Source organism: Triticum dicoccoides, chromosome 7A (assembly GCF_002162155.2).
Source record: "Triticum dicoccoides isolate Atlit2015 ecotype Zavitan chromosome 7A, WEW_v2.0, whole genome shotgun sequence".
Lineage (NCBI taxonomy): Eukaryota > Viridiplantae > Streptophyta > Magnoliopsida > Poales > Poaceae > Triticum > Triticum dicoccoides.
In genome coordinates this window covers 573,696,971-573,709,263 of record NC_041392.1, presented here as the reverse complement: position 1 = coordinate 573,709,263, position 12,293 = coordinate 573,696,971, and the positions used below count along the sequence as shown (strand labels likewise).

General features: G+C 42.2%; 1 protein-coding gene across 1 annotated transcript; it reads right to left on the bottom strand.

The window, feature by feature from the left end:
* Positions 1-3,007: 3,007 nt before the first annotated feature.
* LOC119330110 (centromere/kinetochore protein zw10 homolog) lies at positions 3,008-11,583 on the bottom strand. The gene is made up of 14 exons (XM_037603225.1): positions 10,982-11,583; positions 10,747-10,890; positions 9,981-10,154; positions 9,147-9,305; positions 7,925-8,155; positions 7,726-7,836; positions 7,430-7,522; positions 5,723-5,818; positions 5,060-5,188; positions 4,850-4,927; positions 4,503-4,661; positions 4,281-4,431; positions 4,111-4,193; positions 3,008-3,315 (listed from the first exon to the last, which is right to left on the bottom strand). The coding sequence occupies exons 1-14, from the start codon at positions 11,516-11,518 to the stop codon at positions 3,232-3,234; spliced, it is 2,229 nt and encodes a 742-aa protein (XP_037459122.1). The 5' UTR covers positions 11,519-11,583; the 3' UTR covers positions 3,008-3,231.
* Positions 11,584-12,293: the final 710 nt, after the last annotated feature.

Here is a 12,293-nt window from a genome sequence, read left to right as displayed (position 1 = left end):
AATTATGTGAGGCTTAGAAAGAAGTCCTGCGTAGAGTCCAGGGAGAGCCTATTTTGATTTTTTCTCTAGTTACCCTTTTTCCTTCTCAAACAACGCGTTTGATTTCCTTCCTTATACCAAAGGAATTCCATCTTTCTCTTGCCGATCACATCACATCCAAGGCATTTCGTCGGAATACATCCTGTCTTTTCACCTTTGTAGTCCTATGCCAGGTTCGGATCACTTACTATACATGGCCCTACGAAGGGGTTAGGAGCGCCCCTGCCATTCCTTCCTAAGTTGTTGTTCCGTACCCCCGGACTTTCTTAAGTCCTTGAAAAGGGTTTGAATGACAGGAAAGTACGGACTTTGGGACCCTTCTGCTTTGAGACTCTAGAGGATTTGACCCATCCTTCCTGGGCCATATGTATACTCAAGTATTTCCGAAAGACGTTCTGCCTGAAACCCCGCCGGTACCCTCGTGTGAAGTTCCCCATGGATCCTTTGGATTTCGTCTGCTATAGCCAGAAGATTATCTGGGTTTAGCCCAAGATCTGGCTGGTCCGGCCCAGGTAGAGCACTCGACGACTCAGTTGAAGGACCAGCATTCCTATCAGGTTCCCTTCCAGCAGAGGCTTCTGCCTCTTGAACCTTTGCTGGCTCTCCGCCCTTCGGCAAGCCCCCGGGGGCTTGACTTGTGGACGCGACTTGTTTCCCACGCCTATTTTCACTTTCCTGGATAAGCTTATCCCAGAAGCTCTCCTCCAGTGGAGGCTCCTTCTCTGACCCCGAAGTACCTGCATTTTGTGCAGGATCGTTAACCGGCGAGCATTCCGCTGGGGTAATGCTAGACTCAAGTATGGCGATGAAAGACAAACCTGTGAAAACGTGCGCAGCCCATACATGGCAACGCAGACATAAAGCGCGAAACAACATCCGTGATACGACAACCAAGATAAGAAAGAGGAAGAAAAAGATATCGGGATACGCATTCAAATTCAAGCCGAGCACAAACTTACCAAACACTTTAGAGCACAAAACTTCCAAACGGCACATTATCCGCAACATGGAATGAAAGAGAAATTCAAATTATGTAAGGTTTTGAAAAAAGTCCTGCGTAGAGTCCACGGGGAGCCTTTTTAGATTTGATCTCTAGTAAAACTAAGACTGGAGCTTGAAGCCACGACTCTAGAACCTGAAGAAGCCTAACTTCTGCATTTGTATACGATTTTCTGACTATCATTTGCCTTTCATTAAAATATGATAATCTTCGATTGGTAGAAGTGAGTCCGGATCTCCCTCTTTTCCACTAAACCATTTCATTTCTATATGAAAATAAGAGATGCTTCTAGGGACAATCAAGATCACTAGGAAAGAGCTGAGTTAAAGTGGCACTCACTTGATTAAAGGGTTTCGTGTGTACTGACTGATCTAAGTGCAGAACCATTCAAGAAACGTAATTGAAAGAAAGAAAGAGCGCTATTTTTCTTTAGTTAGGTACTGCCATCAATGAGTTTGCTAAGAAAGACTCCGGTGGAATATTTGGCCTGCTTACTAACTTATAGGCTTCAGAGGGGACCCTTTCTCGCCCAGCCCTACCTACAGGGAGTGTAGGATTTCATTCGCAACTCTTTTTCCTAGAAATCTCAATCCAGCGAGTCACTACTCTTTTTCTCAAACAAGAAGCTGACAAAGAGATCCATCCATTTGATTTTCCCAAGAGACTGGTTTGATTCCACCAGAGTCTCTCTTAGCGCATAAGTAGAAATTCATTCTGATTAGCATGAAAACCATTCTGCAAGATATCAAGAAATTCTTTAAATAAGTCATCATTCATTAGCGCGTAAGAGCATTCATTCTATCAATGATATTTCTCGAACTGGCGCACTTCCCTGTAGAGAGGAAAGTAGGAGATTTCTCGTAAGGATTATACGTGATTTTCCCATTATGTGAGCGTGCATTTCCTCAATCATTAAGAATTGGGCCTTGGGAAGAAAAACTAGTTCTATGTCAATTCTACAGCCAGAGAAAGAGGGAATGAATGATCGGTCTCGTTCTGGATCTCTTTCCTTGCGCCCTAGTCCATTCCATCTATCTTGACTACAACTTGGATTCTTTCTTGACTGCTATTTGGATTGGTAGTCCGCCAAATCTCTAAGCAGGTGGCTAGAAAACCTTCCGAAATAGGAGGAATATCAGATAGTTTCTCATCAGGAATGGAATTCGGTTTCCAATCTGGTCACACATGACTCTTGCCCTAAAGTAATTTCTTGATTAGGAGCAGTGGGTGGCCCATAGCCGAGCAAATTGCTACATATTCAAGTCACCCAATTCTCTTCTCTTGCACTATGTCTATTGGAATGGACCCTTGATTCTCCAGCAGATCCTCCTGGTATGGAAGGATATCATCCACAAAACAGATTGCGAAAAATGCCATCCAAATTCGCAAAGGAGCGGTCTTCCTAATCTCTCTTTTGTTTGTGGGAATCTCTAGTGAGACCTGTGATAGAAGGGGTAAAGGTGAATTTCAGTCCTCTTTCTCTCGGAAATATACGCCACATGCCAGCGATCGATCTCTCTCAAGCTAGGTATTGGTGAAGTCCGTCATTGAATTGAAGTGGTAGAGTGGTAAGTGGGTGTACGGTCTATGGATTTCCTACCAGTGGCATTAGTTCCTTCTCTAGATAGATGGCTATTGAGCTTCTCATTCGTGAGAGTCATGCGCCGGATCAAGGGCTCTCTCATCTCCTATTTGGAAATGTATAGGTTCTGTATGTAAGTGGCCAGTGCCCGCGGGTAACTATAATTTGCTGCAGGCCTAGCTAAATCTGCTCAATCCAAAACCAAACTATATTTTGCTGCTTGATTCGTTCGCAACTTAAACGACTCTGGGCGTTTCCGATTGCTCGACGTGAGCGGGGCATCGCGTCAGCGCTGTAGCGTGATGTAAGTGCCGAAACAGGTCCGCATGTGCCACATGCTCTGGCCATGGTGCCGCGCTCCTGCCACGCCTCTCATCCTCCAGATCAATTTAAATGTGACTCTACACTGCCCACCAGAGTTCGGGTCCTGAACTCTGCGTTCTGTGCTCAGGTTGTTTCTTCTATAAAAATAAACCGCAGGCCCTGTAGCTTCAGTGCAAACTAAACCCTATGTCGATTGATATACAGTCAGTAAAGGTGTCTACAGAATCTGATGGGGATAAAGGGCCGTAATGAGGGCACCTAGTAATCAACAACAGCACTCTGCATCCTAAGCTGGGTTCGCGGCGATCCAGCCTAAGCACTCCTTTCGAAGAGGTGAATCGGCGAAAATTGCTTTGATGAAATTCCGCATCTGCACAAAGAAAACGATCAGTTACAAATTAACAACAGTGAAAAGTTTCGGCTTCGATGGATTCTGAACAAATAAGGCCAAAATGATACAACAGGGTCAACTGATGTCTGAAAAGAGAACCAGAAACAAAATATTCAACACTAAAAATGGATCAAACTTGAATTAGTGAGGTATAATAAGTCTGGCTGTGGGCAAAGGCACACAATATTGATTATAACTGGACTGCTGCTCCTAGACAGCATCGAAGGAACAAATACAACAGGGTCAATTGACGCCTGGGAAAAAACTGTTATGTTGGTTATAATTATTTTCGAGAGCTTTGAAGCAAATAAACTACCTAGTGGCTGTAACAGAGACAAAAGTGCACGTTGTTCTGCCAAGGTTGACCACAGCTTTCACATGATATTGTCCATTTAAAAAAAATTATCCTGATAGCAAGCCTTCCATCTCATTCATGTAACCACTTACTCTAAAAGCTTAATTTAGTTCCTCGTCGTGTTGTTTACCAGTAGGCCTCTAAAATGTGCTAAAATAGTACTCCCTCCAAAAAAAATGTAAGGTGTTTTTTATGCCCTATGCAAAACCAAAAAACATCTTACGTTTTGATAAGTATTAACTTAGCAAGTAGGATACACACCAAAGAACAGCATGCACAACAATATGATGGCTGGTATAACAGTAACAGGTTGTACCAACAACAGATGACCGTCCCTCAAAAAAGAAAAACAGATGACCGAGCACTATCAAAACTCCATTTAAAGGTAAAAAGAAAAAGGAAAGGGGGAACTTGCTCACCTCAGATGATGTGAAACCACAGTTAGCTAGCTCCCCGCTTTCCCAAGCAGCTGTGATGGACTTCAACGACATATCAAGCAACTCTGAGCAGCATCAACGTTTTTCAGTATTATTGGAGCAAAGATAATAGTGTGACATGTTAAATAAGTTCAAAACTGAGAGAAAATTACCTGCTAGTTTTCGGAACTTCTTCAACGATGGTATACTCTCATCCAGCTGGACCCAGGTATGATGATCCAAGAACTTATCATCATCATTCTCAACCAGGGACAGAAATAGTGAGGAGAGGTTTTCAAGAGCCAAATGTATAAGGCCTTGCAGCTGGAAGTGTATCACATATTAATAAACATCGATAGTGATCAGATCAAACCTTTCAAGCAGAATATTATTACCTGCAAGGTCTCCTCTGCTGCCATGTCATCTATCAGAAGCATGTCCTTTGTAATTCTAGAAAAGACAGGTCCAAGGACATGAAACATACTTCTCCTATAAATTGACCTAGGCAGTACCGATTCCCACATAATGTGTATCTTCTCTAAAATGAACACCACCTGGAAGGAGGTCAATATATATCATTAGTTGACAATCTATAATTTATCACTGTTGAGGATTTTGGCACTATATAAATAATACAAACAAATTGAAGGTCCTGAATAATATATCAAGAGAAATTATAGTAGACTTCTCTTTGCCATATTTCTTCTAGGCACAGCTCATATTCTTTGGCAACAAGACATACCTGCTCAATACTAAATTTTGCTGATTCACAATGCTGAGATTGGTGCGTGTTCTGAAAACCATCAGCGCCATCTATAGCCTGAAAAATAATGTGACAAACTTGAAATCGGCTTGACTACTTACGACCAGAAATAAATGATGTGAATTCCACAGTTTTCACCAATGATCATTTTATCCCTTCAAGGATGCCATAAAAGGTATAGGGAAATACCTCGCTTAAGTTAGCCGTTGCAAACTGTATTTGTCTTCTCAGTATACCATCTGCCATCTGGGAGAAGATTGGAGCTAAATCCACAAAAACAACTAGTTTTTGTTGACCACTAGGAAAATCTGCACGGTACTGGACAAAAGCATCAAGAAAGGTTAGGAAAACGCATTGCCGCCTTAAAGACATGCAGATAGCTCCAAAGAAGAAATTTTCTATCAGATATCTAAACATAAGTACAGTTGGTTTTAAAATTTAGGTGAATCATAATGGAACATTAATCTAGGATGCAAAAACACAAATCTGAATTCTCTCATCGAACAGTTTTTTTTTAAACGACCACATAAAGAGATTTTGAAGATAAAGTTAGTATAGAGAACAAAAGGGGGCTGTTTGGTTTGAGGTTAACCTAGCCACAACTAAGGTTAGGCGAAGTGTTGCTAAAACAAATCACCAACACACTTGTGGCAAAAAGCTGAAAATCTATAATGCGTGGGTTACCAGCCACAGCTATGGTAACCAACCAAACACCCACCGAACAATTTGTGGCATGCCTAAGCTTAGGCTGACCAGACAGACCCTAAGCATGCACATGGGAGGCAATCATTTTCACGTTAATCAGCAACTGAGATAAATGATAGTAAAGAGCAAATAGCAGGACATACAAACCTCAAATGCAAGACCAAGAATTTCTTGGGATAAATGGTAGAAGTCATTGTGAAGGATGGCAGCCACCGGACTGATACTATTGAGTTGCTTCTCTAGCTTTAAAAAAAAACACTAAATTTAATCACAATGGTATTAAGTAAAATGACAGTAACGAAAACAAATAACTGAAGAGTAGAATACAGTGTGATCTCGTAATAGGACAACTTCATAATGCAAATCAATGACAGAATTACTGCAGTAAGTTTATCTAAAATATTTGAAACCATAAGAGCACATTGAGTAAGAATGTAAGATCTCATAAGTGCTATCGCATAAGAGCACAACAGGCACATGATGTATGAAATAGTTTACATCGACTAAGTACATCAGGAACACCCCTACTGGTGCAGCATTGCGGTAAAAATAAGAATTAGGTCTTGCAATCCCATGATTAAAGGTGTAATTTATAGTTTAAGTAAACCACGCATGCTAAGGGAAATCATCAAACGATATAGTCTAAGGCAAATGTTATTTCCCGTAAGTCCACCTTTCACTAAAACTAAATATAACATAAATACAGATCCTTGATCCAAAATACTCTCAGCAGATAAAAAAAAGGGAATCATCACATATCTTCAATTGTAAGCTTCCTAGAAATAGGGAGCTCTCAGCCGGGCTGTGGGTTCATTGTGGGCCCCATGCATCATCGACCTAACAACATTTTTTACCGCCTTGGCCTACACCTCGGTTAATTGTGAGCATTCGTTCAGGGTGTTCTGGCTCACATGCCACTGTGCTGCTGCATTGCAGATTGGGGTGGGGGAGAGACTGGCGCTGTGGGCTGCGCGTGTAGAGTGATGTCTATGTTTCCTCTCACTGCTATGCTAGCATTTGAGGTTAACTCCAGAACGGTGTCTAAAATAGTGGCGCTGCCCTCTTGCCGCTGGTGGGTTGTCAGACGCATCAGAGTGCAGAGAGGACACCATCGCCTCAGACCTAAGAACCAGGGGCGCCTGGATCTTTATGGAAGAGGACACAACACGAAGACTAAATGGCACAACCAAGGTAGAGCAAAGTCATCTGTATATAGTGTTTGTTGAGTCAAACCAGTTGTATCTACTGGCCAAAGCTGGTGACAGCTGTCCGCGTGTGGAAGTGTGGGCTCTTCAACCATGTCTACGCTTACAATGGATCCCGCAGCATGGTCACCCCAACCAAAACCAGAAAAACAGCAATACGGAAGGGCCACAAGCGAATAAACAACCAACAGATAAAGAATAGACAACCAACAGATAAACCCTAGAAAGGAACAGCACCTGCTTCTAATAGTATTCTAAGGATGCCTCTGTTGAAATAATGTGGATTTTATGCACCTGATTATATGTTCATCATCAGAATTTCATTTTTTCAAAAAAGGGTAATAATATGTTAATATCAAGATGATACCAAGTACACCCGACCGCTGCAACAACACAATGTAAAGAACTAGTTATCTGAAATCTGAAGAATAGCGGAACTATTGCAAAATTGTAATAAAATACATTGCATTTGGCTACTAGTTAGCACGTCTAAATAAAATGCACAACTTAATAATGCTCTCAGGAATATCCTAGATGCTCCCAGACACATGATTGCATGACATACATTGCCATCACTAGAGATTTGGTTCAAATATAAATCTCATGACACAATACCAAATTATCATGCAAAGTTAGTACATGCACAAACCTGAACTGGCACAATAGCCTTATACAAGAGCAAGGCATCCCTAGCAGCACAGCAAAACTCCTTTGCGACTCTTGCGGACGACAAACAAGCATCCTGCACTGATTATACAACAACAGAAATGGGTACATCAAATGATTGAGAAATTTTACAACATGCAAATACTGAAAAGTGGGAGGCGGTATTTGCAAAAGAAAGGTGGTTATGATGAGAAACGATAATGACATGTTACAGTAGTACAAGCAACAAGCAGTTATGCTAATAGATCCAGCGAGTCACGACTGTAGAGGCAGGCATACCTTGAGGGCTCCATGGACCAATTTCATTAACTGAAGTGCTGATTTAGATATAAAACACTTCTCTGGCTGGAAAAGTAAATCAACAACAGAATCTCCATGGTCATCTGATGCCTGCAATAGCAAGCACTTCACTACAATGAATCCCACATTATCCTGCTAAGTAATTTTCCAATGGCAAAACATAAATTTTGGTACTCACAAGAGGATTTTTGTAGTCATATTGTACAAGAATGTATCTTGCTTTCACTAAGATCTCATTTCTCTTCCTTACAGCAAAATGAACTTCAACATCATCAACAAATTGGGTTAACTTGCCATCCTTTCTGTCAGGCGAAATAAACATCATACCCCTAAGAGTATTCTCAAATTCAGTTGTACTCCTTATAACATCTTGGAACTCAATCAGCTTGGACGCCTCATCCGGAACAGCCTGAAAACATAACAAAATGACCAGACCAGTTATTATGACGTATATAACAGCACTATTTTTGGGAATCATTGTCATTATAGAATAAATCTGGTGGCATCTGTTTCCTTCTACAAACAGAGATTACCAAGCACATGCGCACAAACAAGACAACTGAAGCAAGGAAGCTGAGTTGCTTAGAAGCTGTAATGACAATTAGATCAGTCCAGTCTGATCATTTCCATTTTTATGATGAAATTCCAAATTGTTTTCAGCATGGGACGAAAAATTCAATCTGTCGTCACATTCTCATCTTTGTGATCAGTTTATACTTATACCGAGACATAGAAATTAGAGGGGAATTATGTGTTGTAGTAATTCTAGCGTACTATTCTTGTCTTGTCAAGTTCTCATCATATATACAAGGGAGAAGTGGTCAGTGTTGATAGTAAACTGTTTTCCTCAAACAACCCAGTCACAACTCACAAGTCAATAAATGAACTATAGTTGATGAAATACAAGAAATATTGCCAGTTCAATGGGCACTGAACAAAGAGGATCAAATAGAGACAAGCATGTGTGTCAGCTGAAGGGCTGCTCGCAAGAAGAAAAACAGCAAATTAACAATTGTCAAACTTTTATTTGTTAAACTAGACGATACCCCGCGCGTTGCTGCGGAATTGGATATAGAGTTTCTAAATATTGTGTAGAATACTAATTCAGTCATTACAATTTAAACTATGTGAGAAATCTCTGCATAAGCAAAAAATATATCTTACCATGAAAAGTTATGCATGTCACAATTAAATGCAATGTGATATAAAACTCACTTAGAATGCTCTAATGCATGTTGAATGGTAGAGGATTCTCATGAGTAGATCAGACGGATGCTAGTGGATCAACCTAGTAAATCTAACGGCTACAGCAATTTTGATGATGCGGAAGCACACATGTTGAGATAATTAGAAGTAGTGGGGATCACTCTCTTAGGTATATAGGATAAATATAAGCATACCTTAGAGAGAAAATGTGTGATAACCAGATCAGAAATTCTTGACCAGGTTAACTTTGCAAAGGACTGCATCCATGTGATATTTTCCACACAAATGAACTTGCGAGCAAACTTGATGACATCAATTATTCTTGAGTAAAGGACTGAACCATCTTTGTAGCCCTTGAATAATAACAAAGCAGTTACATGATTACCCAAAACAACCCAAAAATAAAACAAGAATTAAGCTTACATGGCAGTGTTTTGTCATGAAATCATATTGATTACTTGACGGCTCATAATTCTAGATGTGCAAAGACATAATTTTACCTACTCCGCAAAAAGACAACAGCTTAGTGCTGTTAGAAATGGCATCTTCAACTGAGCTCTTATTTAGCATTCATATTGCGGCAATAACTTGGAATTATAATCAGTAAACGACTGGGAATAAAGCAGATACAAGCCTCGTTGGTTCACAGAATTAAAAGAACGCATGAGTAGGGAAAACATAGGAGTGCAATCCCATGCATTTTTGAATCCCATATAAGATTGAACGCTGCAAGAATTTTCACCAAAGGGCGATTGCTTACCCCAGAAAAACATAGGAATCTTCCCAAGAGATTGGAGTGAATGGAAATTTCCTATGATATGTAGTGCATGGGAAATTCTAGGGAAAAATCATATGGATTTCAATTCAACAAATCAAACAATTCAGATATTGAAAATTCTTTAAGGACTAGAATCTTCGAAAATCCTTTGAACCAAAGAGTACTTCGAAAACAAAACATAACCAATATATATAAAGATAGTTCAGAAGAGACAGCTCTGATGAACCAGTAAACACTACGTAGCGCTCACCTGTAGTTCCTCTGAGGGGACTATACTCAAGACTGATGCTGGGTATGTGGAGCCATTTTTCTCAAGCACTTCTACAGAAACTGTGACAGATATGTTGCTGATTGCTGGAATAAAAACATGCTTTACCATCAAATCTGCGACTTTTGCCATCCCATAGTCTAGAGAATCGATTATCTGCATATCCAACAACACAAAGGTATGAGAAAGTGGTTCATTTATTACCCAAGCGTTTGTACGAAGGCATTTGACCAAGCTCACTGAACCATTTATTGGTAGAGATAATAACAACCGGAGAATTTGATAGAGCTTCCTAATACATATAGAGAAGCACCCCCTGCATGGAATAAACTGGTTTGGTTTGTTTGGTCTAGTAATATGTAACATATGGCCAATCACAATGTTCTATGGATTCTTAAGAAGACAGCAAAAAAATAGAAAATAGTTCAGTGCAGCAAAGAATTAGCAACTAATCTTTGGTGGGGTATGAGAAGGCCAAATGATAAACTTGTGATGGCACATAGGAAGAACGTAACTCATGGGGTAAGCATATTTTAAAAGCTGCAAGGGCCTTTAGCTGCTGAATGTGATATATCACTATATCAGGACCCCAAAAGTGTCCACCATATCCTTTAATGCACCTTGGCCGATGATACCCTTGGCGATAGTTTTGTACACTATTTAACGATCATAAGAAAAATGTCCGTACAGACTAACTAAAAAGTCCACTGTCTTCCAAAATTGTAGACTGAAGACAAGTAAACCTTACTTCCAATGCCTGCAGCGCCACACGAAGCTCAACACCGGGTGTTCCACTTGAACTGCCGCTCGGTCCAGCCCTCACCACTACCTTCCCTCCCTCCGGTGCAAACTCCACGCACTCCTCCACATTCTTCGAAAGTCCTACTTGCAACTGCATCGTCATCGGAAACAACCAGCACAGCAGTTAGCACAAACACAAATCCTAGCATGCAAAAGGCACCTCAAATCAGCACACCCCTCACCTCGTCTACGAGCTGCTCCCATTCACCCCGAAGAAGCCCAAACACGACTGGCTCGTCCCCACCGGATCCAGATCCCTCGGGGTTCACCAGGAGGGGCTTGAGCTCGGCGGCGGCAGCGGCAGCATCAAGGGGGTTGGCTGAGGCGCGAGCGGCGCGAAGCCGCGCAGAGAGAGAAGCTACGGAGGATGCGGCAGCGAGGTGCTCCTGGCGCTCGCGGAGCTCGCGGCGGGCCGCTACGAGGCGATCGGAGAGGGACCTGAGGTCGGACAGGTCCGGGGAGGAGGAGAGCGGGGAGAGCGCCGACTGGAGGGAGGACTGGAGGGACGCTGACGAGGCCGCGGAGCTGGCGGCTCGGAGGAGCGCGGAGGCGAGCGGCTCGCGGTTGGAGGAGGCGAAGGAGAGGGCGGAGGCGTGCAGGCGGTCGGAGCGGTGGCGGAGGTGGTCGATGAGGAGGCGGAGGTCGGGCGCGGATAGCGGGGTGGAGGGGTCGGCGTCGGCGGTGGTCGAGAGAAGGAGCTCGCGGACGTCGTCGGCCATTGCCGGCTCGCCGACGACAGGGATCCGGGAACTCGTGGGAGGAGTTGAGCTGTTGGTGACTTTTGGGCCCGTTCGGATCTACTGCGGCTTCAGCGCTTGGTATCGAAGGGCGCACTGCGCACACGCCACTACGCCAGGTCCACAGCTCCTCCTTCGCTACATGGGCTGGCAGCCCATCGGTGAGGAGGGCTGGCACGCTTGCTATCCCTCAAAAGAAAAGCTTGTGCTTCACCTCAAAAAAAAAAAGCTTATGCTTTGCTAAGAAAAACAAAGGGTGTGTCTAGGGCACATCTAGATGTGCTTTAGTTATTGCACATCTAAGTGAGTGAATCAAGCATAAAGAGAAAAAGAAAAAAGAGAAAGAAAATATTCACACGAATCTCAATGTACGATCAATGACATATGACTTAAATGTGCAATACTTATGGCACATCTAGATGTGCTTTAGCAAAACTGAAAAAACAAAAAACAAAGCTTATGCTTCCACGGTAAGCACAACTATCCCTAAAAAAACGAGAAGCACAACTATATTTCTTTTTCTTTTGCGAGGGAGAAGGGTTGTATATTAATTAACATGGATCGTTGATATCCAGTTCACACAAATTTATAACCCTCTCAGTGTCTGATCGTAACCAAACGGCCGACTTAACCTCATGTCTACCCATCTGGGCTGAGTGGTGGCTAACATAATTACATACTCTCTTAATAGCTTTAACCACTACCACTCGACCTTCACTCATCATGACGGCGATCTCCTAAATGTTAGAGGCATGTT